This window comes from Phasianus colchicus, chromosome 16 (assembly GCF_987193195.1).
Source record: "Phasianus colchicus chromosome 16, bPhaCol1.hap1.1, whole genome shotgun sequence".
NCBI lineage: Eukaryota > Metazoa > Chordata > Aves > Galliformes > Phasianidae > Phasianus > Phasianus colchicus.
The window spans coordinates 7969681-7997148 of NC_143451.1; the positions used below are offsets into that span (position 1 = coordinate 7969681).

The window sequence follows — 27468 nt, forward strand, 5'->3', positions numbered from 1 at the left end:
GTCCTTAACACAAACTGTAACTTTAAGGAGCAGATTGACCTTTTTCGTAGGCACTTCTGCCCAAAGCAGCTAGGGAGGAATAAATAAATAAACCATGCACTAGTAAAAGACAGGCTAAAAAAACAATACTTTTTTTTTTTTTAAATCTAAAGCTTATTATCATAGCAAAGTTGTGGCTATGAATAAAAAGAAGTGAGAGTAAACTTGAGAAGAGTCCTTGTTGTGTTATTCCAAACTGGACAAGTTGTCACAACCTTTTTGTTTCTAAGGGGTGGTTTTACACAGATGAGAATTTTGATAAGCAATCTTTTTTTTTTTCTTTTTTTCTAAGAGTTCATCAAGCTGGTGTTAAACAAAGCCTACATAAATGTCTCAGAGAAGGGCAACTACAATAGGAGTAACATAATCATTCACACAAGTCAGTTTGCATCCATTAAAACATCACAGTCATTAAAAACAACTGTGCTTTCATTTTATTTTCTCTGTATTTGACCAATGCTCAGTTGGCTCAGCTCGCATTTTGCAACCTCTTTTTTCTCTTCCACGAGAGGGGATAAAAAAAACAAAAAAAACCAGTGGTTCTTTCAGTCGTGTGAATCAGTATTGCCTTCTGCAGAACATCCATGGGTTACTCAGCATCCATTGCTGCCTGCTCATGGTCGAAAATCGATGTTGTCATTTAAATCTTCCCACTGAGCTGCTTGCCTCGCACGCAGAGCGAGTGCCACTGCCTCAGACATCCCTGAGCTGCTGCTTGGCTGCGATGTTTCCCAATCTGTTTTTCACAAGAGAAGTAAATTAAAGTGTGCTGATGTAGGTACAATAACCACCCTCTACTAGAGAGCCCCGCACTATTTAAACATCTCATCTACTTAAAGGAACATGTTTGTATAAACATGAAGCTACTGTGCAAGTTTTCAGTGCTGTTTTACTCTCACCACACAATGTACCAGGAAATCCACACTGTTAACAACCACTTCTGAAACATGAAGAACTCCCTTAATGATCTAATATTCTTTCCTATGTTCCCATAAGACAAAATGTCTCATTTACCCAAAGAAGTTCAGCTGTTGTGTACAGAAGTTTGTGATCGCTCTTCAGAAGTCAACGCTACCATCACAACAAGCCACCAATAAGCATGTTCTATGAAGAATTTTACCCCCAGAAACTCAGTCTTTTTGTTTTCTTTTTCTACAAGATGCTAAAGTGTCTGTTACCTCAGTCTGTTGCATCTTGTCTATACTAAATCAAACATTTGTAAGCTGAGCTTACGAACATCACTTTCTCTGTGCTTACCAGATGGGAAGCCAGCCCCCCTCGAGATCCCAGCAGAATAAGGATACTGGAAACAAAATTCACAGGTAGATGTAAGTCAGCGTTGTTCTCACATGCCTGTTATCTTGTATTTAAAATTATACTTTACCCATAAGAAAGCCACACTACCTCTACATCTCAAGCAGGACTATGAGCACAAATATTCCAGCTACAATTCCAACTACAAGCTACTCCAATTATATTTTCTTTCAGTTCAAATTAGAATCATTTCTACACATAAGGGATGTCCTCTTTGTCCAACAAATGTCCCTATGTAGAGCCTAGGGCATGATATAGACAATGAACATCAAGCAGAGACTGCTATTTCTGACTCTCACCTCATTGTAGGATGCATTTTGATTTCTGTCAAATGTCCTTTCTGGGTAGTTTGGTTCTTGCTGGGCAGGTGGCGTGGATGAGCGAGATAAAGAACTTCTCTGAAAGACAGAATATTTGACATTAGCAGTAATACACGATGGCTTCCAACCGTGGCTTTATGGTCAGCATCCACATCTGTTACCCTTCCTTTAGGGAGAGTTCTAATAAGCAAAAGGCAATCTGATATGTTGCCAACAGAGTGCCAAGGCTTTTTCCTTTGTGTAGTCCAGAATCCCATCTCACAGTGATACAGAGATGCAACCTCAGTGCTCTGCAGACAGCACTGTACTAACCTGAGTGGGTGAAGAAAATAAAAGCGGTCCTGCCTTATTTTGAAGCTCTAAAAATGCACTGCAGAGCAGCAACTGCAGACAAATAGCACTGGCAAGCTGTTCTCCATGGGACAGATACTCCTGTGGGTTCAACAAACCCTTCTGCTTCTCAGCTATGTAGGTGAAAGAGTTTTCACTCAGCCTAAATTAAACACTACAGAGCACCTATGTGTGCACATTTTAACACTCATTTGATGGTTCAGCTAGCAGCACTGACTGGACAAAGTGATTTCAGATTAAAAATATTAGGTGTCAAACGATGCTGTGTGGAGTTAAGTCAGGGCACCCGGTTTAATTCAGCTGAAAAAATGGGTGGAAAGGGCACAGAACATAAAGCCCAAAGGAAAGCTGGAGTCAGAGGAGGAAGGCAGCATTCTTCTTACTCTAGGCAATGTGCAAGTGTGACCAAACTCTTTACTGACCATCACTACACATGAGGCTACAAGTATTTTCCTGCAGCCTCATAATCATAAATATCTTCTAATGAGGGCAAAGACCTTTCCATATGTGCTCCAAGGTTAAATTCTGCGTGAGCAAATTTCCAAGTACCCTTTTGTTTTCTGGGGCTAGCTAGGAAGCAAGCACTTTAAGTTTTAAATACAGACATAGCCAAAATGGCAGCATCTTCACAAGTCTAGAGGAATCCCACACAATTGTTATGAGCACATCACTGAAACAGTGGTATCTGAGCTACCAGACTGACCTGCTGGTCTTGTCTTCTCAGTGCAAGCATGTTTTTTGTTCTCTGTAGTATCCGTAGTTTCTCAAGTAAAAACATTTTATCTTTTCCTTCCTGCACATAAAACACACTTGATCATTAGCTGGAATGGACTAATAATTCAAGGTTCAAGGTCTACGAGTAACTGATCTACAAAAGAAGCTGCAGCAGCACAGTTTGAACATAAAATTCCTTTGCAATGACACTATTTGTGAGTAGTTTCCCCACAGCTGACATACAGGAGGGCTTCCACTTTCCTCTGCATTGCTGCAGGAAAAGCAGATTACAGCTGCACAACAGCAGAGTGAGACAATCAACAAGAAAACCAAAATTTTAAACAAAATAAAGCTGAAAGTCAAACTTACATTAACAATTTGCTCACATAAGAGCTTGGCCATGGTTCTTCTTCCTCTTATTATTTGCCAGTAAAGGTAAGTAATAACTCTAAATAAAAAAAAGTCCAAAAGATGAACACTCATACCAATGTGTTCCTCCCAGTCATTGCTTAAACAGACATTTATCTTCATTTCATCCACCAAATATACAGGTATACACACAAACATAAATATCTGCATACATATACACAATTACATCTGGAATGCCAAACACGTGAAATTGCTTAAGACATTATCTTGGAAAAGACCCAAAGATTTATGGGATCTTATTCAAGATGAGAGGCACAATTAAAGCAGGTCAACAATACAAGAAACATTTCAGACAACGAAGAAGAGCACAGTGTTCTTATCCAACTTTGTGTCATTTACTCAGACCTTAAGTCACAACACTGAACAATTTCTGCTTCCAAGCCAATTTTATTTGCTCTAGGATGACTGGCAGCTTGTTTAGTTAGAACAGGTTTGGGCTCTTAGGTGTGCACAACAAAATAATCCAGCAGCACAGCTACAACTTCAAACTCTGCCAGCACCTTAAAGATGCACATACCATTTGTACCTATAGAAGTAACTTTAGCCAATGGGCAGTACAGGAATTTACCTGAGATTGGCTGAAATAGACCACAGCTGACTTTTGAGCATTTCCCCACATTGCATGCTCACTTTGACATGCCATTTGTGCACCACCATGCCCTTCCACCAGTGTCCACACATTAACTCAGGTATTTTTGCAAGGTATCATCATTCCACAAGTGACTCCACAGAAGAAAAATGGTCAAAGACAAAGCAGCCACCCACCAAACCTCCACTTTTTTTTTTTTTTTTTAATGTTGCCCAAGGTTCTAGTATAGATCTGACACGTACTACTACTCCTTGTGAATGACAGATCTTTTCCTACTGATTTATATCTCTTTAAATAAATAAGTAAAGCAATTTATCCTGCCAACCATATGCAGTACGTTCCCATTCACTGATGTTCCTAAAGCTCAGAATGGCAGTGGTAATAAGACCTGGAAGCCAACTCACTAAACTAAACTAAAAATATTAAATTAAAAAGCAGTACATCCTTCAGTTAGCATGAAACAAAGAGAGCTTTGGCATCATAACATAGAAGGAATAGGTTTTATAACTTCTTTACATACTTCAAATACATTAATTTCCCTTATATTAATTATTTCTGATATTCTAAAATGCACTTTGCAGTTGTTACAGAGAATGGCTATGGCCTAACCAGGTTTTTCCACTTCACGTCCTTTTCATCAGCAGGTACTTACAGGATAAGGGTGGAGAGGATGAAGAAGAAAAGTTCACTTGTAATTAAGTTGTAGTAGACCCATGCTACCCATCTGGAATCAATGTAGTTTTCCAGTATTTTTACCCACTCAGAAATTGCTGTGTATATAGAAGGCAGACCTCGGAAAGGACCACATTCTTTTGAAGGTTTCAACCTGAAAGCATGAGAAAGCAGCTATTTAATGTTTCATATACTAACAAGGGATTTAATTCAATGCAATGTTGTTCTCTGCCTTGCTACTGCCCTCCATTTCTTTGGGACCCTCACAGAATGCCATCATCTATAATTGCTGACTTTTTTGGGGTCAGCTCCAGGACATTAAAATTCCACCTCAGTACACCTCTGAGACTACTGCAGTCAGAGATAAGAGATGCTGCAACGGATCCCTACTAAGCCACGTGCACTGTATGCAACAAATCACTGCAGCAGAATACTGCAGTCTGAAAATCTGTATTTTCAAAGTTGCAGCACAGCTGCATAATGGAACTACCACCACACCTTGCCTTCCAGGACACAAATCACTGTAAACTTTCAGCAACAACAGGCTGTGGTGAAATGAGGCAGTTCTTAACAAAAATTAACATTTTGGGGCAGATGGAAATAGAGAAATGTTGATTGCTTTGAAATTGGACCAATCCAGACAGAACAAAATTGTCACCTGGCCCCTGGAAATATGTTTTCTGAAGTACATCACCTCATCTGTTTTTATTTAGTAAGACAGGTGGCTACACATGAAGTCACGTGGCTGAGAATTGCTAAGAAAAAGAGCTGCATCTGAGTTTCCATCATTACTGTGACAAGAGTAACACACATAAACAACGCATAAACAAAGCAGCTTTAAAACACTGCTAGCAACCCAGATGCCTCATTGCAGAGCTCTGCACACTCTTTAAAAAACAAACAAGAAAACCATCTGAAATCTGCAAATAATCCAGAAGCTCAGAAGTTGACCTGCTCTGTTTTCTTCCAGGTATTCTGCACTGCAGACCTGGTATGGCCCATAGCATTTAAGCCCAGGAGCAGGCAAGGTCACAGAAACTTCTGAGGAGCAGGAAAGGCCAAATCAAAGAGTTTTCTGTGACATTAACATAGAATACCAAAACTTGAAAGCAATCTTGTCTGACCTCCCACTTTAATTATGGGACAAGTTACTGCATTAACCACATTCTTGCAAACTTACTGAGCCTGTTTGCAGAACACAGAACACTATGAACATCTGAAACCTGCCACTAGCAGTTAGTACAGATTTTCTCTGCCTGGTATCAGGTCACACAACACAACGTAGTGGAAATGAACGTCAGCGCTCTTCCGTACCTCCAGACAGTGACTGCAATGACAGACACGACTCCAACGAGGGAAGGGAAAAACAGAAGGAACATGAAGAACGTTGTCATTTGAGCAGCTCTCCAGGCTTTGCGAGGAGGTTGGCAATTCCTCATCAGACTGACCTTTTAAGAGATGAAGGTACATACACTCTTGGAATAGCATTACTTACCACTTTAACTGCATATCCTGCTGAAACTGCTGGAGGCAATTGCTGGAAGAGCATCTATCAAGAGTTTTCATCAACTTCTTTTATAAGAGCTTGACAGATAAGCTGTAGTTTTAGAAAACTTCAAGAATATAGTCTTCCAATCGCTAAGAGATGATACGAGGTTCTGATGGTTTTTACAGAACTCTGATAGAGTTTGCTTTTGAAGCACACATGAAACTTCCCACAGCTTGGTGAAATTTGAATCCGTGCTTCTAATTAGCTTTGTTCTTCTATATTTAACACTACAGACTGTTCAGACACCTCATAAACAATGTCTTACGTAGTCACACTATGAGACAAAGAACTCTGAGAGCCTCCACCCTGACATGAAGCAGAATCACCCCACTTAGACCCACAAGCCCCGAGCGGAGGAGGCAGGTTGCTGGTGAGAGTAGGAATCCAGAATCATAGCAACAGGCTGAGTGTCTGTACTGACAGATGCACTGTTTGCTGTTAGTTTCCTAGGCTTTAATTGTGCTCCTTTCTTTCTTTAAGCAAATGAACGACAAACAAAAACTCATTAGACAAAACAGCAAAAAAAAAACCAACCAACCAACCAGTTCCCCAAGCACAAAACTCCTCAGCCTCCAGGCAGTCCCAGCACTCAACTTAATCAATCCTGCGTAGATTTCAAACAGAGTAATTTCCATGGCATTTTATGAAGCAAATATGTAAAGCTTCTTACCTTTTTCACATAAAATACTATAGAAAACGATATCATCTGGATACCAGGCAGCAGAGGTGAGAAGAGAATACCGATCCTAACAGAAAGAATTTATAAGAGGAAAAAAAAGGTCTATTTCCACAGTTCATTAACACTAGTGTTTCATCTAACAGTTGGCAACCCTGCCTGCGACCTGGGGGCTGGAACTTGATGATCCTTGAGGTCCCTTCCAACCAAAGCCATTCTATGATTTCTTTTGCGTTTTCTCTCAGACCAGGTGGCCACAAGGTAAACTACAATAATACTGCAGGTAGTAACCTCAGTCAAAGAGAACTGGCAGGTCACAATCCTTACTAAAGGTACTTGATATATCATCTCCCCCAGGCATTTATCCTGTTCTTTCTTTCATGATGTAAAGTACCCATAAATATCTGAATCAGGATGTTCCATGGCATTCCCAAATACCAATTATGGTTTTGACCACTTACCAGGTCAAAGTCTGAGCATAGATCAAATCTAAAACACTTCTTCCAATATCAAATTCTGGCACCCCCAGGCTTACACAGACTGTAGTTCCAATAATTCTGGGTGAAAAAATAAAAATTAAAAAATAAAAAAAATAGCATTTGCTAAATAATTAAACTCATTTTAGAAATGTCAACAAATTACCTCCTGAATGTAATCATCAGTGACAGATTATTCAGGGTTCCATTAACCACACATCAGTCAAAGCAGCCACAGCTGATTAGACAGCACATCAAAAATGAAGTAGAACTTAGCAAAAGCAAATTCCCATAAGACACAGCAGTGGTAAATAAGATTGACGGTGTTTTTTATGCAAGTCAATAAAAGAGGAAGAAGAAAGGAGGTAGTATGCTTATGCACGTGATTAAACACATGAAGTGATGATTTACCTCATTAAAAACCCTTAACTTCTTTTTTGTTCACAAACCCTGAAAGCTCTCAGCCTCAATCAAAAAAAATCAATCTCATAAACTGGTACTCAATATATTCTACAGTATGTTCTACTTTAATGTAACCAGTGTTGCAGGCAGCTGAGATATACACAGATAAGCAAGTACCCAGAGGACTTCTCTCAGGGGCCAGCAATCTCATTTTATCATTTCATTTTTTCCTGAGCTACAAAGATTCAGTTTCAGGTTTTGTTATTTTTTGTTTTTGTAACAAGAATAGGAAAGATTTTGGTAACTATCCCATTTTGCCTTGAATAGAGGCCTTGGTACATCTGATAGCCACATTATCAACAATGAACGTTTCAGGGCTGTGCTGGCTGCAAACTACTCTGAAGACATACAAGTAATTACAAGCAATTGTGCTTTTAATCTTTTACAGCTGTAACCCTGCTGCTTTTTCATGGCTTAGTGGATGACATTCATAATGGCTGACACTGCATATTAGTTGTGACCTTTTGCTAAAGGTAATTTTCTATCTCAACAGAGCAAGAACACGAGAGGATTAAAGTACACTGACAAGAGCAGTGCAGGGAAATTTTACAAGGGCTTCTCAACATTGTTTTGTGTCAATTTAACACAAAAGTCCAAGTCCTCATTTGTAAACCAATCTTGTCCTCACCTCGTTTGAAGGGCAAACAATTGTAATGATCTCCCACAGATGTGTGGCTAAGATCCCAAAAAGCTTTGCAGCGCAGGTAAAAATTCAGCACTGTTATCACAGTTATCAGAGGGGAAAAAAAAACCAAACAATGACACAAAAACAACAACAAAACACCTATTTGGCTAATGAAGAAAAACAAGACTAGAAAAGAAAAAAAAATGTACTCACCTTCGCAAAAATTCTCCAAAGAATGAGCCAAGCAAGCAAAATATGAAGTCAACCAACACAAGACGATAGATATCTTGGCCAATCAGTGTTTCCCAGCACTTTAAGGGGTGGGAAAAAAAAAACAAAAACAAGATATGCACATCTAGAAGTGAAAAACGATGTAAATCTAACATTCCTGAATGCTTGGGCATCCAAAAATTTGTGCCGTGAACCAAAGCTTTGCTAGCATCCTAACTAATGGCTGATCTCTCAGTGAACAATGCTGCAAGCCAGATGAGATCTAAATTGAATGTAGGAAAATGAGTTACCCATTTCTCTAGAAATTCAAGGGTAAAATTCAAGAAATACTAGGGTAGCAAATTCAGCTGTCCAAGAAACTACATGTACTTCTCTTTGCTTGAACAGACCTGACATCAAAGTAGTTCTCAATGAGGTATTGTAAGTCAAAGAGAGATATTTTTGAAACTGTACCTGTGACTCCGATGCAGCCACAACATTAAGCCAGTAGTAGCACAGTATTCCAACAATGGATATTTTCAGGATTATAGTTCTACAAAGAAAACATAGCATTAACTGCACTGGCAACTGGTATGCAACTTCACTGGGAAGAATAACAGCAGGACAACTGCTGGTCACGTGTTACTTACATACATTAACTTTCTGTTATAACAACAGCATGCCACAGTGCCAGGACTAACAGAAGCAATCTTTGGAGCTCAGGTGCTGCATTACTTTATTGTCCTGGCAGAATCAAGGAAAGGTGGGGCAAATTTGGCACAGGCCTCTGCTCAATAGGCCATTGGCTGTGGGCACACACTCCACAGAGCAGGAAGGTCTGAGGAGCACAGGTAGACAGTGTTAATTCCACACATCTGCAGTGAAGCCAGACCTCCTCACTTCTCTTACCACTTCTTTTCCTTCCCCCAGGAGGCCCACAGCCCAGTCACCATCAATAGGAGCTATAAAGCCAAGCCCAAGGTCACCATGTTGCTAAGTGGGAAGGAAATGAGGGCAAGTCTTCATGCAGAGATGCAACATTCTAGAAAGTAGGCCAACAGAACTTTGAGGGAAGGCTGCACAGAAGCCTTTGGGAAGATGAATTCACCTGCTCCATAGCTCACTACTGCCCACCACACCACCTAGATACAGCTTGCTGTAAAAAAGAAGAGTCAGCCAACTTCAGGCAAAAAGCACTAAGTGGAGGTAGCAACAAATACCTGGCAATAGTGACATATATCTTGCTTTTGGGATTCTGAAATTTCTCCAGGTTTCCAAGCCATGAGTAGAAAAATGGGATGAACACATTGAGGAGGGATGTAATAATGGGTAGCACCAACGTGGCAGCTTGGCCTTCCAGTTCATTTCTATACCCTTTCATAAAGAGCTTTGAGAGAAGAAAAAAAATACAAATAAAAACCAACCCTAAACTTAGAACCTTAGCTGAAATGCTGCCTCAAGTTGTGCCCACAGGGAAGACACCTGGCACACATCCCTGTATATTCTCAGATTAGAGGTAATCCTGTTTTACAGTTCCATGTCTGTTCAGCATGTAACTCTCCCCTTCCTATGAGTTACACAGGACCATGGTGGGAGCCCCGTTCTAAAACCATCTGCAGGACAAAGGAGAGGCAGGACTTCTTGCTCTTTAATGACAGCAGCTGCACTCTAAGACAGCCACAATTTCAGGCAAGCAACTGCTGGGATGAAGGGCTGCAAGATCAGTACTTACCTCTAGATTATTAATGGAGAGGAAGTAAACACCAGCACACGCAGCTACTGCTGTTCCCAGGGAAGCAGCCCATGTCCCAAGATGGATAAGAATGCGAACAATTCTCTCTGTTACAGAAAAATTTAGAGCTTCTTCATTTCCTTCAGCAAGGTCTTCCTGCAAGGAAACAAATCCTAATGAAGAATTCCTCGGGTGACAGCATAAAGCAAAACCTGCTTCAGATAACTGCTTAAGAGGTTGATGTATTTTTTTCTCCTCTAGAATATTGGTACAGTGGGAAAATTTACTAGACAACTTTGTGTTACTATTCCAAAAGTTGTTTATCTTAACAGCTTATACTGTATTTAACATTTCATATAAGTCTGCTCTTCTTTGAGAAAAGTTAAATTGAAAAAAAAAAGAAAAGAAAAACAGAAGCAATATTCTGTTTAGCATGTATTTAATAGTCACAGAGATTCATTTAATAGGAAAAAATACATAAATATATATACATAGAAGCATTTACACATAGCTTAAAGTGAAACGAAAAATGAGTAGTTAAGACAAAACCAAGAGTTCAAACCAAGTTAAACGTAACAGCCAGGAAGACTTAAGTTTATTAGAAACAAGACTAGCATGCTCAAGTCAGTGCCAGAAACTTATTTGTGCACATGCTCTGGCAGAGTGACTCCAGCATGCTAATTCTGTACCTTTGCACCTTTTTGTATCTCCCGTATTTTCTACCTTTATCTGTGTGCTGAGATTCTTTTGTTGCAACTTCACAGCTTTTTCATTAGTTATGTTGAAGTCCCACGCGCAGATAAGTTTGCTTGCATTGCCAGAGTACATCTGAGGGTTAATAAAGTTTCTGCAGAAGGATTTTGCCATGCTGCAATGACAATTGAATTTGTGAGATGTGTAACAGGAAAAATCCATCAAGTTTGCACAGCAGAACAAGAGTGGGGATTGTTAGTTTTTCTCTCCCTTCTCTGGGCTAGCAGATCTACATCAGAGCATCCCAAATAAGAACACTTTAATATGTGAGACAACTCTCACAGTTCCCTCACCCAGATGCTTCTGACAATCTTTAGTTCATCAATTTCAGAAGGACACATTAATACCATGAGCAACACGTTACAAAAGGGAGATAATGAGATTTGTTGTTTTGAACTGGGATTCACTGCATGACCCTTAATATTCTGCACTTGTTCTTCATTCATCTATTGAAGTTTTTATGCACGAGACTGGCTTCTGAGTTTCTTCTAGAAACAGTAACTTACAGAAACATACTCATGCAACCATGCCTGCCAACCATACAGGGTTGTTGTTGTTTTTTTTTTGCTAATATAAGTGAAATAAGAACATATAGCTAGTTTACCTGAACACCAAGATAAGCAAACAGATGACAAAATATATTCCAACAGTGAAAATATAGGCCAGCTGCATGTTATAAGATGCACCATTCTTCGTTTGACTGATTGTAGCATTGGTGTAAAAGCCATAGTAGAGTACTGTTTGTTGAAAATAACCCTGGAAATATATGGACATCATTCAGAACTTTTGCTAGAAGTACCATCATCTAAGGCTTAATTCACATGTGAGAGCTGTTGTACAGTGAAATCAGAGGAGTAATTAAATTTGTAAATATCAAGTCCTTTATTTGTCTTATACCCCCCCAAAAAAGCTGTGGGAGCTTTTAGAAGTACATGATTACAGATTTGTATCATATGGATGATTGTGAGCAATCAATATTTGCATGACTTCGTATCTTCTGAAAAATTCTTAAGAGGGAAAGGCATAATCACTTCTTTCTCAGGAGCAAAGTTCTGTACTGATAAATTGCAACAGCTGTGAAGGAACCAGGAATGAAACATGTGACATTCTATGCTGAGTTACAACATGACAGCGGAACTCCTGCAATAGTGACTGTTCTTTGCAAAACTGAGCAGTGTTACTACTACAGAATACACAACTTTAAAACCAACCCTAGAAAGAAAAGGCAGGGATCATTTAAAAAAAAAAAATTTCTTCTCAACTAAGTATTAAGGAGAGCAGAATCTTGTTTATTAACCAGAGAAATCCTTTAACATCAGTTAAACTGACACAATTCTTAAACAGTCAAAGATGGAAAGAAAAGAAGCAAGTCTATGCTTAGAGCACAGTCTTTCTTTCCAAATAGCCTGAGATTTTATGCCCCAAGTAGAAAGATCTCTGTAAACTGAAAAGCTCCTTCTAATTACAAGCCACACTGAGCTCAACAGGCTGCCACACCAAGATCTGCATCCCTAGAAGAACAAAGCTTCAGAAATACGTAAAATTCACAGGATCACATATTGAAATCCACATTGCATTTTTAAAGGAAAACTAGCATGGGAAATACATTCTCCTAAAGACTATTGTAGTTGTCTCCAGAAAGCCTGGCTTCCACTCTTCCACTGCTTTCTACATAGAAAAAGTCTTGCTATATTGCTGAACATAGCAACCATGTGCTTTAAGACAAATCCATCAGAACTCATACATTCCACTCTGAGTCAACTTCTGACACAGCCTCTTTTCCTCAAGTATGTATGAAATATTTCTTCTAATCGTGTAAAAATTTACCTCCATCTCTTAAGAAATAATTAGTTTTTACACTGCCGTGAGTTTTTAAAATAGATCTGTTGCAGAAAAAAGTAACACACATTCACTGTGACATACTTACAGCTCCAGTGAGCAGCTCCAGACCCGTGAATGAAAGGTTATTTGGTTCTGCTGTAACAATCTGAGGGATTGTGATGAAACCAAAGTTTATGAGGAATGAGAAGATGTTGAAATTCAGCAGCCATTTCAAGAAAATAAAGTAAGAAAGAACACTTGTTCCAAACTCTCCACCAATGATCTTCAGAGTCTTGTGCCAGAAATTCAGTCGGTGTAAATTTTCTGACAAGGTATTTCTAAATCGCCGAAATGACTACAGAACAAAGGATGAGAGGTGAACCTCAGTGAGCAGCCTTACACAGGACTCAAATCCACATAATACACCCTCACATTTTTACAGCTCCATTTTGATGATAAGAACAGATTTCCACCTCTCAATGCATTGTAAAACACTTAAGCACTGTTCCTATCTAATGCAAGTCATTATCAATGAACAGTGAAGAAATGAAATAAGTAAGACCACAAGATGCCCAATACCTCTGGAGATGGTGATAACACTGCAGCTACAGCTCCCTCCAGCTGTTCCCCACTGACATGCCTGACACTCACCACTTTTGCTCTGCGCAGACAGTGCTTACAGCAGCCACACTGAGTACCACGGCCCCCTGATTTCTTTGTTATTTCTCTGAGAACTTTATTCCTGTGGGAAAGCAGGACAAAGGAGTGACAATTGTTATAGCACGAGCTGTAGCATGAACAGGAAGCCAAAGAAGCTGGCAAACATGTGCTCATCACCAAGTCAATACAACTTGAGATGGTTCTGCCGGTTCTTCTTGTGTTAGCTGCTAAAATAGTCTTTGTCTGTTACAAGCTGAGGTGTGACATCACATTCCAACTGTTCTACTAAGTCACTGCCAGGAACAACATCTAAATATATTCATGTGTATTAAATAAATGTACGCAAAGATCAAAAGGATGGCTGAAATCATGTGGTCTTTTCTCTGTTTTTAACAGCCAACATTCAACTTTCCCTTGAATAACAGTCAGAAGGCATACTTGCATGCAGAAGGGCACGGCCTTGCTATTGTGTTTTATGTTACATGAGAGTCTTCTCACTCAGAGAAAGGACATTGAACCATCTTTAAATTATTTCTCCTTGCAAGATGTTAACTTTTTAAAAGCTAATTAAAAAGTACTATCAGTTTTTTTGTACTCAAAGGGACAAAGCAAAGCTGAGCAGCTGGCAAACACGCATACTTGACAGCTAGATGTCAAGAATTATACTGCTTGTAAAACTAAACAGATCAACTATTTTTACCTGATCTCTCTTTTTCTTTTCATGGTTTCTGGCATTTTCTGGATCGCTTTAACCCTTTCGCGCTTGGACATGCTTGTAAGACTTTCAATTAGTTTTTCTTCTGCACAAAAATAATGATAAATCCAAATTTGGGGTTGATAATATAATAATTGTTATTAAAAAATTGAAAATTTATATAATCATTCCCATTTTCACAGCTACAAATGCATGCCACATTCTAAGACTTAATGATTCTGTCTAGAATATCCTTACTTTTACCAGTACTCTAATACATGGAAGTAGCAGTACTGCACATTAACAAATAAGTATCCTTGTCTACTGTTGAATGCTAATACAAAGAGCTGTACTGTAAAGGAAGACAAAACATCGACAAACTCCGAAGAGCTGCTCTATCCCTTGATTACTGACAGTCACATTTCTAAAATACTACATACCAACTTGAAATCTAAGCTTCTGGTTTATTCTGTGATTTTAGTTCATGCTGGTCTATGTAAAATAGACAGAGATATTACGTGTCATTCATCTTGTTTCCACATAGTTGGAATTCGATGCTAACTCAAGACATACAATAAAATAATAAACCATCAGCTGGTCAAGCAAATCCTAATAAGTTAAAAAAGAAAGCTAAACTTCTTAACAAGAAATCACACTGCATTTTGCTTCACTTATATTGTAGTGTGCTAGGGAGTACAAAAGATGAAATACTAACCTTAACAAAAAAACAAGCTGCCCTTGTAACCACAGAAAAACTACATGCAATTCTGATGATAAATCAAGAACAGTATCAACCACAGCATAACTGTGCAAGACGTTACCTCACATAAAAACACTTCTCTAAACTCCTACCTTCTCTGCACTCTGGAGTTGCTTGAGACAGGGCTGAAAATGTCATGATGTCAGATGGCCTTCTGTTGCGTCTCCGAACAAAGCTATCTGAACAAGAAGCACTATTTAGTAAGCCTGGATACTCCTAGGTTAAATTGATTTAAGACATTCAAATTTCACTTTCATAAAAAGAATTTAAAAATATACCCTTCTATCTCTCTAACTACATGCAAACATACATTCTCCCTCTAACTTCTTCCCAGGTGATGTTTGATGACTGCATGCAATTTCTCAGACACGTGCTGGGAAAGTGGTACCAAGTCTTCTCCTACTGTGAAAAACTGTCTCATTTAACCCATTCATACATGTACACATTGATTCTTCAAGTTTTTCTTTTTAGAAGACAGCTCCTTTCTTTCAAAATCCTTCCACTGATTTGGAGGGATTGTTTCAGACACATCAAGCTTCTTTCATCAAACCATTCAAACTATTTTCCTTAAAGCCATCCACGTTCCAGCAATGAAGCAGAGGAGTTTAACCTTATTTTTGCTTGACTCCCCAGTAAGATAATGGCCAACCTACTCAGTGCTACACCCACATGTTGAGCACAATCCTTCAGTCTGGAAGGTCCCAACCAACTGACACATCTGCTAAATGATGCACATGCTGCAGGCTCACTAACATTTACTCCTACAAACTGTAACAGAGAGATTACAAGATATGGGAAGAGAAGATTCTTCCCAGAAAATGATTGATAAACTGCTATGCTGGTCTAAGAGAGAACTCAGATTGTATTATTTCAGTCCACTCTGTTTTCATTAACATAAATCTCTAGTTACTGCTATAATTTACACTTGGACAACATAGTAACAAACTCAGTAACTAAAGACAGTCTTGAAAAACGCATCCTATTCTCCTCTTATTTCCTCTACTCTTCAAATAACTGTGTAAGTTTATTTGATGATGACCAACTTATTGGGAGTTTCAGTTAAAAGGCATAGGCATTACACCTTTTATTGCTCAAGAAACAAAGATCATCACTTTCAGAAATACTGAAAAATTCAGCCACAATTATATAGTAAAATATAATTCACGTAAGCTGACTCCTTTCATTATGTGAAAATCTTCATACTTGAAGCAGACTTTTAAATTTTTATTATTTTAGGGAGAGTGAGACTGACATCAGTATTCTGATAGAGCACAATCTGAGCATCTTACCTTCTGATGCACTGGAAAATCTGTGAGTATAAGGGTCATCCAGAGGACTGAAGGCAGAACGTGGGCTATATGCCAATTCTGGCTCGGGCTCAAAGGAAAGATTATCTATTGAAGGCAATCAGAATTATACAGAAAGTTGCATGCTGCTATGGATTATTAACATACCCAGAATATCAGACCTTTTGATCAAATACAGCTCTACTATAGATATGGCAATATATCCTATCACTTCTCTCTCTCTTTCAAATATACATTCTACTGTTCAATTAATTATATAAAAGTAAGCATTTACTGATCTGTTAACAAAATAGTCAGTGCTCTTACTTGTTAATTTAAGATCTGAACTCCTGGGAAAAAGGCAAAAAATCCACTGCCAACAAACACAAATTTATGCAGAGACTTGAGCCTTCCAGAATGGCAGCACTGCCTGCAGGACAGAGCAAGCTGTTACTTGTTTCTAAGCATCTTAATAAGAGAAATTACATACCCTGGAATCTTCCAGATGGACTTCTGCTCAGGACTTCAACTCTTGGTAAACTTTCACTGTATTCAGAACTGTGTCTCAGAGAAGCCATTGGTAAACTTTCACTGTATTCAGAATTGTGTCTCAGAGAAGCCATTGGTAAACTTTCACTGTATTCAGAACTGTGTCTCAGAGAAGCCATTGGTATGGCTGGAGGATAATTTTGTCTTCTTCCTCTGTGCTCTCCTTGATAACTATATGATAAAGAATCGTAGGGGTTTTGGTGAGACAACTGATTCCCTTGAGAATTCCTGCTGTGTGAATAAGAAAATGAAAAACCCTGAGTGCCAGAAAACCTTTCAATTGATATGCTTATTAAATTGCTACCTAGTATCATCAAATTTGATTATATTACAAGAGGAAGTCAGATACTAAGAGGTATTTCATATTTGGAACTTCAACATAAAAATTCTGACTTGGTCATCAAATGAATTAGAAAGACTAATGCCTTTCTCCACTTGAAGTTAACATGGAGCCTACCTAAACAGAAATAACTGCTTGAAAAGTTAAGACATTCAAGATTATAGCACATTGTAAACATTACAAGAACTAAATAATATCCATATCATCTGTGCTGTAAAACTTAAAATCAATTTAACTGATAACATTTATAACACGTCAAAACCAAGCACGCAATTTCTCTTGACTGACACCTTCTTGACAGCTTCAAAAACTTGTGTCTGAGAAAGCAAACATAAAGGAGGTATTAAAAGCATGTCACAAACTAAAACTCTGGAGAAAAAGTTTGCCCTGCACATAAATAACTTGATTTCTCATGGCAAAGTCACAACAGCCAAACGAAATGGACTCACCTCCTATCAACTTCCAGTGTTTCTGAGAAGTGGTAGGCTGGATTTTCAAAGGCTTCGTTGTAATGGTAAGACATAGCAAGTCTTTGGTTTGAGAGAAGAAATCTTCCTTATTTTTGTCTCTACTGCTCCAGTAACAAGTTCCTGTGTAGACTGATTTCTGACCTAATTACAAAACATACACACACACACACAAAATGGAAAGAAAGGAACCTCATTTTTGCCCTCAGTTAGATTTTGTCACCTCACTAACATGTAAAATATAACAATATAAATGGAAATTAGAACCATCTTCGTGCTCTGACTTTATTTATCATAGGGAAATTTAGGATCCACTACAAGACTCAGGTGAAACAAGAACTCCTGTTTCTCTATAGCTAGCTCTACACAAACTATGGAATTGGAGTGCCACATGAAGACTTGACCAGCATTGACTAAAAACAGGTTTTAGGAGCGTGTTAAAACATTAAGAAGAAGGAAGTACATTCTCTTTCTTTCTCATACAGGAAAAAACAAACACACAATTTTTCTCTGACCACTATGGCTCCAAAACCAACAGGTAAGAAATGCCTGCCCACTTCCTTACTAACTGTGGCACCTCCAATACTCAGCTGTGAGCATGGGACACGCTGGACCACTCTTATCGAGGGCTCTTCTAATGACTTCATGTGTTGATCTTGTAAATAGTTTCATCCTTGGCTTTACTTCTTAGAGTTTCACTTCACCCTTAAACAAACCAAACCTGGTCAGAGTTTAAAATTATTAGCAAAATAAGTCCAGGTTGGTCAGTGAAAGGAGAATCTTCTATTCAAATTAAAGACAGAATCCAAACTAAATAGGTAGTTCTTGCAACTAATCAAAGCTGTACTAAAAAAAATAAATTAAAAGGAAGTAATTTTTAGTATTTGTTCTTAAAGGCATCGTGTCAAGTTGATCTTTTCAGATATACTGTAAGCTAGTGCTGAAGTTTTATACAAACTATTCAGAAATTGGCATGTGCTGTCCTCAGACTCCATTTAAAATAACATATACATAACTCCTGCAATACATGACGACAGTCTGCTGCAACAATTTGCCTAGAAAAGTACATTTCCCTCTGAAAATATTTAACATTTCAAACTGTAATGAAAAGCTAAAGAAGAAAAGATGGCCTTCTCAGAGGAACAAAACACTCAGACAGTTTTCTTAGAATGCCCCAAATGACATTGTTCCGCTTTTCAGCTGGTTTCCAAGAAACCTCGCTCCCTCAGACCCAGCACAAATCTGAATGGCTTGTCAGCTTGCCTGATCTTCAAATTGTAGAGAAGAAATATTTTGATGTAAACACGTGGGTTCTGCAGAACCAGCATTACCCAGCAGCAAGTATCCATCAGCTATACCAACCAACTTGCTGAAGTGCAACCAACAAGACTGAGATCAGCTTGACTAAAAGATACAGCCATCACTTCTTTCTCTTGCTTCTTTTGAAGACCTTGAGACCTTAGGCTCACTAAGACACTCCCGTATTGTCCATTGGCTCCATCATTATCCACTTCATTTCCTCAGCATCCTAAGATGCACAGCAGTGCCTGTCAGGATTTCCTTGGAAATCTGCAAGGACAATTACAGTCTAACATGGAACCCAACATGTGAAGCCAGTCGCTGTTTTTCCCTTCTCCTGAAGTTTGGAGGACTTAAAATTAATTCCCTACACACACAGACATTTTCTTCCAACTGAAAAGGAAGATTTTTCTCCTTGCTAGCTGAAGATATTAGGTCCCAGACTTTGAATGGCATTTGGAGTGAGGGAGAATGTGGAAAGCCCATGTTTCCTGACTGCACCTGTACTCAGCCAAAGACTGCCGTGGTGCACAACATGCTCTGGGGTGGGATGGGTGCACATGTGTGCTACAGATGTACAAGTAGCATGCCAGAGTTATGTAGGTAGCACACAAAGGTGTACAGATGGCACACCAATCCACCCACTTCCTCCATCCCAAACCCCAAAATCATGAGAAACTTTTTCTATCAAAACAGATGTGTACATCATTGGTTTGGTTTGTGGTTTGAGGTACAGGCATTTTATAGATTTCTTATCAGTCGCACTTCATTGGAAAAGCCAGAAGCACGAAATACACAAGCTAAACCACTTTCTTCTCCTCTTTGAACTATGATGGGATCCAGTAAATCACGGCTCCAGGAACAGATATGAAGTTTAGACTTACCCTCCCCTTCAAAAAGTTATCTTCCAAAAGAAAAAAAAAAATAGTTGAAGAACAAAGATCGTTCAAGAAGATTAAAAGCAAAAGTTTGGCAAGCCTTCCCTTCTCAGGGTGGCATCTATTTGCTGGGTGACATTTTGGATTCTGGCAAGCAAACAGATAAATCTTGTCCACTTCTCACACTGGAGAACAGAAGGTTTTAAGGTCAGCTGGCTTAAGAATCATAGATAAGCAAATAAGTTACAGCACAGGTGGAGAGAAGGTGCTTTCCACTTAAATCCTTGAACACCCTGCGAAGATATAAAGCAGGAAAATTCAAGCAGCACAGGCTCGTGCTTCTGGATCACTTCCCAGAAGAAGTAACGGCTTTCACGTCACAAACAAACAGCTATGAGAACACACTCCCAGTTCGTTTCATCCACTCCTGTTTGGGTAATTTACTGCCATAGACACTAATCCTCCTTTAGAATTTTAATCAAACAAACATGCATGGCTGGCTAAACTACATTTTGATGTGGTATCACATTACAGGAAAACCCTCACACTTTCAAGTCATTTACCTGCTTTCCTCAAAAAGAACACGTGAAGCAAAGTCTACTTACAGAAATCCTGTAAGTCAACGCAAACAGTAAGCTGCAGAACTACATCATAGTTTACTTAACAGTGCTGAACAAAGGGAACAAATTACGGAAGAACTGATTGAATGTTGAATGTTTTCCTTTAACAGAAAGATCATTTAATTTTCTAGGGTATGACTGAACAGCCCTCCACCACTACGTAAGTTATTTTTGTTCATGAGTCCCTCTCCTGTTTTACAGGAGAAGAGAAAGCTCAAGGCAGATCTGACTGTGGCCTTCCAGTACTTAAGGGGAGCTTATAAACAGAAGGTTTACATGAGCAGATAGCAATAGGAAAAGGCAGAATGATTTCAAACTAGAAGATTTTGAGATTTAGGAGATTTAGGTTAGCTGTTAGATGGAAAATCTTTACTGAGAGGATGGTAAGGCCCTGGCACAGGCTGCCCAGAGCTGTAGATGCCCCATCCCTGGAGGCATTCAAGGCCAAGTTGGATGGGGCACTGGGCAGCCTGACCTGGTGGTCAGGCAGGGAGTTGAAACTGGACGACCTTTAAGGTCCATTTGCACTTACGCCATTCCATGACTATGTTCCACACAGCTTCAAACTGAAAAATCAGACTTATTTCTGGAAGCCAAAAGTGAGTTTGAGAGACAGACATGTTCTGTCAGCAATTAGATTCCAATACTCACCACTGCTTTTTAACTAACTCAACTCCAACATTTCCAACACTGCTGCAACAAACTAGGAAGTCTCCCAGGAAATCCAGAGGGCCTGCCAGCTGTGATAAAACCTGAACTACACTCAACAGCCTGATCTTAAATTGACATATTAGCAACGAAACAAATGTGAATCATACAAGGAAGTGAAAGTCAATTACTTTTTATGCACACTGCCAAAGTACCTGGTCCATACTGACAAACACCACGTCTTACTGGATTTTCATTGTGCTTTTATTGATGTTACCATAGTGAACAACAGGAGCTGATGTCAGCTTTATTATCTTAGACTTTCAATAAATTTTAGCAATGCAAACAGCCTCTGCTGAAAGATCTTCTCAGTGAAAGACAAGTGATAGTATCAAAGAGTCATGTGCTTGCAGCAGCATTCAAATGACAGACAGGAACATTGGAAAGAAAAATGGGGAGAGTGACAGCATTGTCATTCCGGTCACAGTGCTGTTGCCTCTCCCAACATCTTGTTTGAACCTCAGCTCACAAAGAAAGGCACTTCCTAGCCCTACGATACAATGCTCCCTCCAGAATACAGATCCCATTCTCTCCATCCCCCCACCTTTTCTTGATGAGAGGGAGTAGGGTGCAGGGTAGCCAGACAGGCTGACATCAGCTCGTAGAACAGCATCCATCTGAGACTGGGGAACATCCTACTGATGGACTCTCTCAGCTCTCCACAGGCTGCTCCCAAAGTCTACAGCTACAGCTTAAGCCTGAAGAGCTCAGCTCCATATTTGTTCTATGCCCATTTTTTTTCCTCATCTGTTTGCCTGTCCTTTCCGTTTAATAGTCCTCTTGTAATTTCTCTCTGTCCCAAAATATAGTAAGACTGCAATGTTTTCATCCTGTCCACTTTGACTACGAGTTAACTTGACATCACCTGTGGCTGCTTAGATAAGGCTTTCAGAGGACTGCCAGCTACTTTATGTTTGCAGCATTTCAAGTGGGATTTGACTCCTTCGCTTGAGTTTAAACACCTTTATAATGAACATGACACTGAAACATTAAAAAAAAAGTAATTACAACATATAGTTTAATTACCCTGTCCAGATCTTCAGAACTTTGTACACATTTCAAAATTTTGTCCAGTAACAGTGAATTAAAGCTCAGATTCACTAATTTGTCACAGAAACAAGTCCAAACCACGACAGTGAAGTTCACAGTACTCTCCCTAATCTGCCACACAATTACCCATTCCTCTGGAATGATCCCACCCAATCACAACCCTTATGGACTGAAGAACATAGCACGGTGATTCGGTACAACCTAACTGCCTTATCCAATCCTCTCTGCAGATTCCATTGAGAGCAAGTCGCTTCTCTTTGCTGCTTCTATTTTATCACCTCTGACCTCAAGTTGCCAACTTAATCCACTGGAAAAGTTCTAAGTGTTGGCTGAAAACAATCAGGGATATATAATAACTACTAGAATTAGAATAGGGAACTTAAGAGTAAAAACAGTATGTGTGCTTCCCCTACAGGAAAGATTAGGAAGAATAATAAACTATGAACATTTCTCTTGAAAACCCTTAAAAAACTTAACCTTGCTCATAGACTGAGGCTAAGGCAGACATCACTTTATGCATGCAAGTCAAGCTTGTGACTACACTTCCAAACTACAAACTAAATCTTGCTTCACAAAATGAATATTTTTAAGTCTATCTATTAAGCAGCATTACCAGCTACTTGCATTAGAAGGAAATGTCTGATTAACAAAAAAAAAGTAGTATTCAAGAACTGTTGCTTGAAATTAAGTTTTCTGTTTTCACTGTAAAGACAGCCTATCACAGACCATCCATTAGAGGCACAAGATAACCGATTACAACAAAAGCTCTAATGTCTTGCCTTAAAAAAGCTTTGTGTATGCTGTGTGTGCAATAGACAGCTATCCAGACTAAATGCAACCTTCAAATTATACTTTAATGAGCAGTATCAGTTACAGGAGTCTCATTCATAAGTTCAATTGGAAAACCACATTAGAACTACAGTCTAGATTAACAAATGGGGCTTTGAAGATGCGCAGTTTTGTCCAACAGAAGAAAGGTATTGTTCTGTCTGTAATTCCTGGTTTAACTTCCTGTTCTGTTATGGTCATTGATAACTATTTGTGCAGCCAGCACTCACAATGACCCTGAGAAAAAAACAAAAGCTATTCACTACATGCTAGTAAATCAATTAACAAGTCAGAAAATGGCTGGAGTGAACCAGTCAGAAGAATGGAGTCACAGGTTTCTCCTTGGACTTCAACATCCTTATAAGTGGCTTTCAAATTACTGGACAATTACTTTCACGTAAGCTAAACACTTTGTTTTCAGACAAAATATAGCTAAGTTAAAATACAGTGTAGGATATGAGTACATTACAATTCCACTTTTCAATAAACATACAGAGGGAGTACATTAGTTACAATTAGAGGTTTTTTTTTTACAGAAGTGCGAGCAGGGACATCTACACAGCACCAGTTCCTGTTATGTCTGCCCACAGAACAATACCACAACACTTCACTACTTTCATAGCCAGAATAAAAACCTTCCCCATTTACTTCTGGCTTCCCATTACTTGTTGCAATTTGGAAAATGCAGCACCACATCCATTCACTAACTAGCAGAGGCTGAGAAGCAGGCTGCTCCAAAGCAAAAGCAGATGCCACGCTGCCAGCAGGTGATCCCAGCAGGGCTGGCACACCTCGCACGGCTCACCTCACCACACTGAACACGCCAGGGAACGATGAAAGTTGCTGCGGCAGTTGATCCGCATGGGATCAACCTTTCGAGCTGAAGACAGCAGAAGCTCTGAAGCGATGAACAGGGAAATGAAGCCACGAGGCGCCACGTAACCGGGCACAGCTGGGCACGTAACTGGGTGGCTGCTCACCTCCCAGCCCGCAGAAGCCCTGCACATCCCTGAGCAAACCCGCACCCAGCTTTCAGAGTGACATTCCTCTACACCAACACCGAACCCTAGGATACCGGGCCGGCCGCTCGAGCGACAACTGCGGCACAGATGCGTGGCGGAACCACCTGCGAGCCCCAGCACCGGACAGCGGCCGCATCCCGGAGCCCCGCGCCGCCCCTACCTGCCGCCGGTTCGCTCCGCGCACGGCATGGAGGCCCGGCCCCCCGCCCCGCGGGCGGTTCCTCCCGGAGCCCCGGGCCCGCCCCGCGCTCACCCGCGGAACTCGGGGCCGTTGTCCCGCGCTTACGGCTTTGTTTCTGCCCGATCGCCGACTCTGTCATTTTCTTTCCCTCCGTGAATTAACGCCTGCTTTGCTGTTTGCCTGGATCGCGATAACAACACAATAAAATAATACAAAGAAATCATATTTAGGGACACGATGCTTTAACCTTTATCTCTGGATTAATCATTTATAGAGCAGAGATAAACAAAAACCTTGACCTTACGATCTTATTTTTTACAGGAAAGCTCATTCAGGGCCAATTAAATACATACACACACAGACACGCGAAGCCAGGCAGCACCGGGCAGCTTCTGGACAGGGTTTCTGGAATAACGTCACGAACACGCGGCATTTCTTCTCTTTTAGTGATACACACCTATCTATCGATTTTTCACATTCACCACTTCCCCTCCACGTCTTCCCTTCAAGCTGACTTGAACAAAATTCTGGATGAAGCTACAGCTGATACAGAGTGTCAGGGAAGCACCAGGGAGGAGGGAACTTCTCCTCCAAAATACCTCAGCAGGGCGGGATGCTGATGGGAATTCATCCCCTACTTGCACTGAGCTGGACCTGGCGTTCCTCCAGCACAACCAGTCACTGCAGCCCTTCCCAAAGGCTTCTGCTGTCCTCTTAACAAAGCACCATCCTCAGATTCAACGTGGGGCCCAACAGCCACCACTGGGACGGGCAGCAGTGAAAAATGGGAGGAGGACTAGACTGGCTCTGCTGTATCTCACCCATAGGACTGTCCATCACTCATTTCCTTTCCACCAATTCTGTACAGAACCACAGAACCCATCCCTTCCTATGTTAACACAGTTTGTTAAACCATGTTGGCACATTTAACATTCACAGCAAGCACATATCTTACAGCTTCCAGAAATTGTTTCTAAATAGCTTCTCTGGTAAGCAAGATGGTGATGATGATGATGTGAAAACAAAATGTCAGTCAGCCTTTGGACTAAAGGCCTTACCAGCCGGTGGGAAACAGTCACAAACCAACCTGCTCCATGTTCAGAAGCTGCACTGCTGTAATGCACAAGGATCACTTTTACCAAGTGGACAGTGCTTATTCAGTTCTGAAATTCAGTAAACCATGCCTATCCTGTACCAGATGCATTCAACACAGAGTTGGGTGAAATTTTCTAGTTCTGCTTTAAGACCATGTTTTGCCCAAAGCAACATTCCTGGCGTGACTGAGAGGACCTGTCTGTAGATCTCTCATGCTGATCCAGCTGCTGCTTGCATGTGGCACAGACCACACAGCAAAACGAGGTGGCTCAATACAAGAAGTGCCCAGAATTGAACACTCAGAATTTCTCCAAATCTTTAGAAGCTTGGGTTTCTTTGAGCATTAAGAACCACACACATACACACAAAGTGTCCTGGAAGCACGTGCTGTTACTAAATGAGACTTCAGGTCCTGATGATCATGGCAGAATATGGCACAAGCTTCTGTGCTCAGCACAGACTGAGAACTGCTGCTTTGTGAGTTCGGTACATTGGAGAAACAGTGCAAGAGAGGAAGCGGCCGCAGCCATGCGTGTGACTGACACTGGCAGTATCACCTGTCCCCATCTCCTTAGCACTCTTTCTCTTCCTTCTTTCCCACCTAAGATTGCTGTGAATCATTAAATGAACGGAAACATTGCCAAGGTTCTGAACAGCTTTCGCTATTCAAAAAGAGAGAAGAGAGAATGCTTTCACGGAATTCTTGGGAAAATCAACCTTGTTGCAATTTCTGCAATCTTTATCTACATCTTTTCTCAAAGAGTTTTTTCTATCACGCAGCATTTCAGAACAGCAATTTTATTGACAAGTGTATTACCTTTCTTCTTTTTATTCTTACCGGTAAGAAAAGGAACAAAAATAAACAGCAATATTGGCACCCCACATAGCACTGTGGGAAAGCCTCAGCCCGTACAAATTCCTATTTAAGGCAGAGCTGGCCCTGCTTTGCAGCCACAGCCAAATATCCATGCTTGGTTGGCTTCCATGCACCAATAAAAGCAGGCACTTAGGCTCTGGCGGTGCAATAAATGTACACAGCTGGTGCACGCTTTGCAGATGTTGCACAAATGCTCAGCAACACGATTTTCAGGGGTTTCAAACAAAGAGCATTAAATGTGATGCTCAACCAAGGAACCACAATAACCACTGTAAACACATTTCCCTGCAGTACCTCACTCTGTTACAGACAGATCTTGTACACCCTAGAGCCAAAGTGCAGCCTGGCCTCCAGCAGCCACACAGTGTCAGGATTTGCTATGCAAAACGTGCCACCTGGGAAAAACACCATGGGAAGAAATAGCAGACATGACCTCCTGCCCTATGAGCTGGACTTCACAGTGACCTATGGAACCATGAGTACATACCATAGATTTTTTTCATAGGAAAAATATATATAAAGCTCATTAATTATCTTCTAGAGCAACATACCAGCATGAAATCTAGAATATCAACAAAATATTTTTTTCTGCAAAGTAGTTCCATGCAATAAGGAAGTTAATTCCATGTCTCAGTGTTCTTGAAGTTCTCTTCTTCCTGCACATAATACACGAACACACTGATAACCATGCACGCCTACATCACCTGCAGTGCATGCAGATCCCAGCTTGTATTTTTATTGCTATCATTTTATGATTTTATTATGAAAACTGATGTGACCACGTGGATTCCTCTTGCTAATAAAGCAATTCAAAAATCACATGCCTGAGCTGACAGCACACAGGTGAGGGAAGTGTCCTTACTGATGTCTGACTCAGCATCCTGAAACCCAATGATTCATTTTAATTGCAGACAGATTACTTTTCCTCGCAGAGTGCTTTCATGTTTCCTCACTTACGTATTTTCACAGTAAAGATAAGAAGTGCTCACAACGAGTTCAGGCCGAGGACCTGGCGGCTCTCAACCACACATCAGCCTGAGCTTTCGTTGCTCCTCACACCAGACGTAAGCAGATGACAAAAGAGAACTTATTTCTAAACCAACGTACCACAGCCTCGTGCCCTCGCTGCTGGGTGCGTGGGCATCACTTCGCTCCAACGAAAAGATTTTTATTCGTGTCTCTACGCTGTCATAGAGATGTGAAATAAAAAGATAAACGCCCCAAAGCCCGAATCCCCGATTTTCAACCCACAAAGCAGAAGCACGGAGGGAGAGGCTCAGAACTCAACACAGCCGCTCCCCTCACACCCGCAGCGCCGCCGACGCGGGCACGGCCGCTCCGGGGGCCACAAATCCGCCCCACCTTCGCCGCCTGAAGGAGGGGCCGCGCGGCCGCGGGCGCCCCCTGCAGCCGAGGGCGCCT

At 40.4% G+C, this 27468-nt stretch overlaps 1 protein-coding gene across 5 annotated transcripts; it reads right to left on the reverse strand.

Moving 5' to 3' along the window:
- Positions 1-10: 10 nt before the first annotated feature.
- Positions 11-27380, reverse strand: TMC5 (transmembrane channel like 5). 5 transcript variants are annotated; one of them, XM_090151655.1, is made up of 23 exons: positions 27154-27380; positions 17471-17632; positions 16623-16912; positions 16136-16240; positions 14939-15025; positions 14093-14192; positions 13384-13474; positions 12839-13087; positions 11516-11667; positions 10882-11026; positions 10159-10314; positions 9647-9813; positions 8901-8979; positions 8430-8527; positions 7115-7210; positions 6648-6723; positions 5743-5876; positions 4409-4582; positions 3108-3186; positions 2728-2817; positions 1653-1751; positions 1297-1342; positions 11-775 (listed from the first exon to the last, which is right to left on the reverse strand). In XM_090151655.1, exons 2-23 carry the CDS (start codon positions 17542-17544, stop codon positions 654-656), a joined length of 2709 nt encoding a protein of 902 aa, XP_090007781.1. In that variant the 5' UTR covers positions 17545-17632; positions 27154-27380; the 3' UTR covers positions 11-653. The 5 variants fall into 5 exon arrangements, with proteins under 5 accessions (XP_090007781.1, XP_090007782.1, XP_090007785.1 ...); XM_090151656.1 differs by lacking the exon at positions 27154-27380 and adding an exon at positions 24054-25942; XM_090151659.1 differs by lacking the exon at positions 27154-27380 and adding an exon at positions 23677-24040 and having other exon boundaries at positions 16623-16852.
- Between the last annotated feature and the right edge of the window lie 88 nt (positions 27381-27468).